The sequence below is a fragment of the Centruroides sculpturatus genome, unplaced genomic scaffold (genome assembly GCF_000671375.1).
Source record: "Centruroides sculpturatus isolate CEXI.00-Female unplaced genomic scaffold, Cexi_2.0 scaffold5014, whole genome shotgun sequence".
Lineage (NCBI taxonomy): Eukaryota > Metazoa > Arthropoda > Arachnida > Scorpiones > Buthidae > Centruroides > Centruroides sculpturatus.
In genome coordinates this window covers 1-5,192 of record NW_019389102.1, presented here as the reverse complement: position 1 = coordinate 5,192, position 5,192 = coordinate 1, and the positions used below count along the sequence as shown (strand labels likewise).

At 30.2% G+C, this 5,192-nt stretch overlaps 2 protein-coding genes across 2 annotated transcripts; both read left to right on the top strand.

Annotated features, from left to right (window-relative positions):
• The first annotated feature begins 10 nt into the window (after positions 1-10).
• LOC111617166 (multidrug resistance-associated protein 4-like) lies at positions 11-4,476 on the top strand. The gene is made up of 8 exons (XM_023358497.1): positions 11-140; positions 252-485; positions 554-654; positions 1,171-1,368; positions 1,454-1,609; positions 1,736-1,825; positions 1,922-2,094; positions 4,344-4,476. The coding sequence occupies exons 1-8, from the start codon at positions 11-13 to the stop codon at positions 4,474-4,476; spliced, it is 1,215 nt and encodes a 404-aa protein (XP_023214265.1).
• A 15-nt stretch (positions 4,477-4,491) lies between these two features.
• On the top strand, positions 4,492-4,997 carry LOC111617167 (multidrug resistance-associated protein 4-like; the record flags this gene model as incomplete). The annotated part of the gene is made up of 3 exons (XM_023358498.1): positions 4,492-4,508; positions 4,639-4,728; positions 4,825-4,997. Coding segments are annotated over exons 2-3 (257 nt in total), but the record flags the coding sequence as incomplete, so codon positions are not given.
• Between the last annotated feature and the right edge of the window lie 195 nt (positions 4,998-5,192).

Sequence of the window (5,192 nt, the reverse complement as noted above, 5' to 3'; positions counted from 1 at the left end):
CTCTATCGGAATGATTGTAATTGAAGCGATAATCTCTCCTTATCTCATAGTAATAACAGTCTTTCTCTTAATCGCATTTTATGTTTTGTGGACTACTCATAACAGCGTTTTGAAAAGCATAAAATATTTAGAAGGAAAATGTATGTATTAATAAATCAAAGTTTTTGTATGTTATTTCATAACATGGAAATTGAATTTAGTAAATATTTATAAAATGAGTCGTGTATTATGTAAAACGTTTATTTTTATAGCGAGAAGTCCTGTATTTTCTCATCTGAGTGCATCCCTGTATGGAATTACAACGATCAGAGCATTTAATGCTGAAAGCAAATTTATATCCACTTTTAATGAATACCAGGATAAGCATACTGCAACGTGGTTTATATACCTGTCATTAAATCGATGGAATTGCATATACGGTCAAATAATTGGTTTCATATATCTAATTATTACCGTTATTGTTGTAATTGTTTTCGTGAATACTGGTAAGTGAATATATTGAACATCCTTAAATTAAAAAGTTTAATACATTTTTAACTTATACAATTTATAGATGACGCAGGAAGCAAACTAGGTCTTGTTATGAATTACGGATTCATGATATCTATGCATTTTCAGTGGATAATAAAACAATCTTCTGAAACAGAATATCAGGTAATTTCATTTCATTATTATTATTTATTATCAATTAACTAGGGGCCATCAATAAGGAAATGGTTATAACAAATTCTCACTAATAATTGGTTACAGAATTGCTCCTTACTAAAAGGCTTGCAATGTGAAGTCTCCGGGTGTTTTCGTGACACCCACCTAGAATCGAGTTTATTTATTATTAAACGTGTATTTAATGAAATATTGGATATACTCTGTACAGGATTTTCAACTGGATTTTCAAGTAACGAAACAAACACTTGGCAGATCAGATTTAAATTGGATGTAATTATCCAGAACCACGATTTTGTTTTATACAAATAGCACCAATGTTATAATTTATCAGGATACATACAAATAACAAGAAACACTGTACACAATGAAATATTTGTTGTTACTTTATAGAGTGTTTAGTTTGTTTTCTGTTGTAACTATTGTGTCATGTTTGTATGTCTTTTCCTATCATCCTGTTTATTCACCAAGTATTTCGTATTATCTGATACACATTCGATTTTTCAGATGAATTCTGTTGCTCGTATACTAAATTACAGCAATTTGAAATTAGAAGCAGCATACGAATATTCGACTGACAAACAACCTCCTGCAGATTGGCCACGTAAAGGGGAAATTGAATTTAAAAATGTATCATTGCAATACTCGAAAGATAAAAACATTGTTCTAAATAACTTAACATTTCGTATTCATTCGGGAGAAAAAGTATGTTATGTGTAAAATATTAATAGAAACAAATTTGCAAATAATTGTTTTAAGAATTATCGTTTTATTATCATTTTTATTGCAGATAGGAATTGTTGGACGAACAGGAGCTGGAAAGAGTTCAGTAATTGCCGCTTTATTTTGTATGACAGAGCCAACAGGAACGATAATCATCGATGGTGTCGATGTTAAGTCTATAGGCCTTCGGGATCTACGTAGTAAATTATCAATCATTCCTCAAGTAAATAAGTGAAATTATTAATAACATATATTTTTTATTGTTCTTAATAATTTACACAATGCTAGCGTTTTCNGCTGTTATATTAAAATTTTTTTACTTCTTATAATAATTCATGCATTTTTTCAGGATCCAATGTTATTTACTGGTCCTTTTCGAAAAAACATTGATCCTTTTAATGAATATTCAGAAGAAATGCTATGGCAAGTTATAGAAGAGGTGAAAAAAATACTTAAATAATATTATATACTAATAGATGCCAGATATCAGTGGCCAATATGAATTGTATACTATATAATACGTATATTATTAAAGGTTCAGTTAAAAGACGATATTGGGAAGTTACCTGGAGGGTTGGATACGCACGTAAGTGAAGGAGGTCGAAATTTCAGCGTTGGACAAAGGCAGTTAATATGTTTAGCAAGAGCAATTCTTCGTGACAATAAAATCTTAGTTATGGACGAAGCAACATCCAACATGGATAAAGAGTAAGATTGTATTAGAGAAATATATATAAAAGATTTAAATTTTATGTACGGTAAGTTTATTTAATGTTATAATTTGTATTCTTCATCCAATTCTTATATTTATGTTAGAATATCAGACTTCCTAATTCTATCGATATTCTATCGAAATTTATTATAAAAAGTAAGTATAGTTTTCTGGTGGCAAGCTGAAATAAAACTATTGTTTGAGATAAATTTAAGTTGGTGTGTTGCAAAGAATCGCTATTTTTAAAACTTTGCAATTTATATCAACATACCGATGAATAAATTTAATAGCTCGCAGTAGGAATCAAAATTTTATAGAGAATACATACTTTTGATTGGGTGTTTACAGATTCCTAAGTTCAATATATTCTACTAGTATTAAAACACATGGAACATGATGATTTTTAAAAATAATAACGTATGTAATTTTGGCAAATTTTTCTTTGTAAGCAATAAGAACAGGTTTTCTTATATGTTAAAAATGACATAAACCTGTATAAATCATTATATCCAACTCGTTGTACAGAACTGAACTCATAACTAGTCAACCTTTAGTGGATGATATTGTGTATGATTGTCATTAGTGAATTGATATGGATATTTGTAATATTTATATTTAGTTAGTTCGAATCTATTAGGGGCAATCAAATGAAAACGTGACAGACTATATAACAAGTGTGGCACGGAAGTTGGTAATGCAGGGAGGTATATATATAGAAATGCCCTCTATTGAGAATCAGGAAGGAACAGCCTGAACGATCACCGCTGTGCCATTTGTCTGTTAGACGTGCTCGAAGTGAGGTCGGCGAGTCGTGTGTGCATCCAATATCACTATGGAGGTCCGCTGCTTGTTGACTTTCTGGAACACGGAGCCACAATGAATGTACAGCGGTACATAGAAACTTTGCAAAAATTGAAGCGTTTCATCAAATCCAAACACTCAGGAATGTTGACAGACAGCATTATTCTGTGCAGGCTAATGCCCACCCACATGTTACCAAGGTTGTTTTGACTACGCTGCAGAAGTTTCGTTGGAAACTTCTGCAGCATAGTCCATACACATCCTCCATACAGTCCCGATTTTCTCCCATGCGATTTCCATACTTTTAGAGCCCCGAAGAAAGACATTCGTGGCCGTCAATTTGCTTCGGACGAAAAGGGCACGCCTGGGTACAATCATGGTTCCATAGCAACCGCAAACATTTTTCTATGAACTCATTGATCGTCTTGTCTTACAGTAGGATAAATGTATTAACAGTTATGGCAATTACTTTCGAAACAATAAACAGTTTACTTACTTTATCCCCATCTGTCTCATTTTCATTTGTCTGCCTCTAATAGAACAACTCTCTGAATTTATTTAACTTTACAATTTAGCTATTATTTGTATTACATTTCGATAATCAATTGCTTCTTTAGATTTAATACACGGATTGTAAATGCAATGATTTTGTATTTTTTCTATTAAATTTTTCGGAAAGGAAAACATTATATATTTAAATGATTTTAGTCTGACATTTTTTAAATCGTGCTATCTGTATTGAAACGTTTTTATATTATATGGTTTCATGTCGAAACGATTTTTCTTCAAATAGTTTTTAACAATTTGAATAATTTTGTGAGTTTGATAATAATACTACTCGAATTTAACAAAATATATTAGAATTATTTAATAGGTAAAATTATTTAATAACTTTTCAGTCACTTATTTTTAATTTCAGTTATAGTTGGTTTTCGTTTATAAATTAAAAAGAAGTCAAAATTTTCTTTACAGTACATAAGGTTATTATTTTACTTTATTGGGTGAGGATGCTACTATTCAGGTGTTCTCCAGCTTTATTTTTTACTCTGTGTAAACTGAAATTCGCTTTTTCTTCCAATTGAAGAATGTTTTCTGATTTTGGACTAGGCACCTCGCTGTTGAGGATTTTCAGGATGATAGATATAGCCTTGTTAGCAAGTAATGCGAAATAAAGATTCGTATATTATGCAGTATATTTCAATCCCCCTTTATTTTCTATCGACACCCATTATGCTTGTGCCAGGACATACGTGAGGTGTGATAAAACATTGTCTTTCTTCTGACATGGTAAAACAAGCATAAATTAATTGGTTGACAATAGAATTAACAGGTGCACTCACTAATTAACGTTTTAAATATTAATTTCTTAACTGTTCTATTCAGCTATTTGTGTTACATTAATTTAGCATAATACATTTATGTATTTAATTGACTTTATTTCCAGCACCGACTGTTGCGTACAAAAAGTAATTCGAGAAAAATTCAAACATTGTACAGTGTTGACAATTGCCCACAGATTACATACTATTATCGATTCGGATAGAGTACTGGTAAGTTTTATCTGTTTAATAATATAAATTAAGTATGTAAATTATCAATCATTCCTCAAGTAAATAAGTGAAATTATTAATAACATATATTTTTTATTGTTCTTAATAATTTACACAATGCTAGCGTTTTCGAAAAGCTGTTATATTAAAATTTTTTTACTTCTTATAATAATTCATGCATTTTTTCAGGATCCAATGTTATTTACTGGTCCTTTTCGAAAAAACATTGATCCTTTTAATGAATATTCAGAAGAAATGCTATGGCAAGTTATAGAAGAGGTGAAAAAAATACTTAAATAATATTATATACTAATAGATGCCAGATATCAGTGGCCAATATGAATTGTATACTATATAATACGTATATTATTAAAGGTTCAGTTAAAAGACGATATTGGGAAGTTACCTGGAGGGTTGGATACGCACGTAAGTGAAGGAGGTCGAAATTTCAGCGTTGGACAAAGGCAGTTAATATGTTTAGCAAGAGCAATTCTTCGTGACAATAAAATCTTAGTTATGGACGAAGCAACATCCAATATGGATAAAGAGTAAGATTGTATTAGAGAAATATGTATAAAAGATTTAAATTTTATGTACGGTACAGTTTACTTAATACACGGATTGTAAATTCAATTATTTTATATTTTATATGTTAGAATATCAGACTTACTAATTCTATCAATATTCTATCGAAATTTATTATAAAAAATAAGTTAGTTTTCTGGTGGCAAGTTTAAATCAAA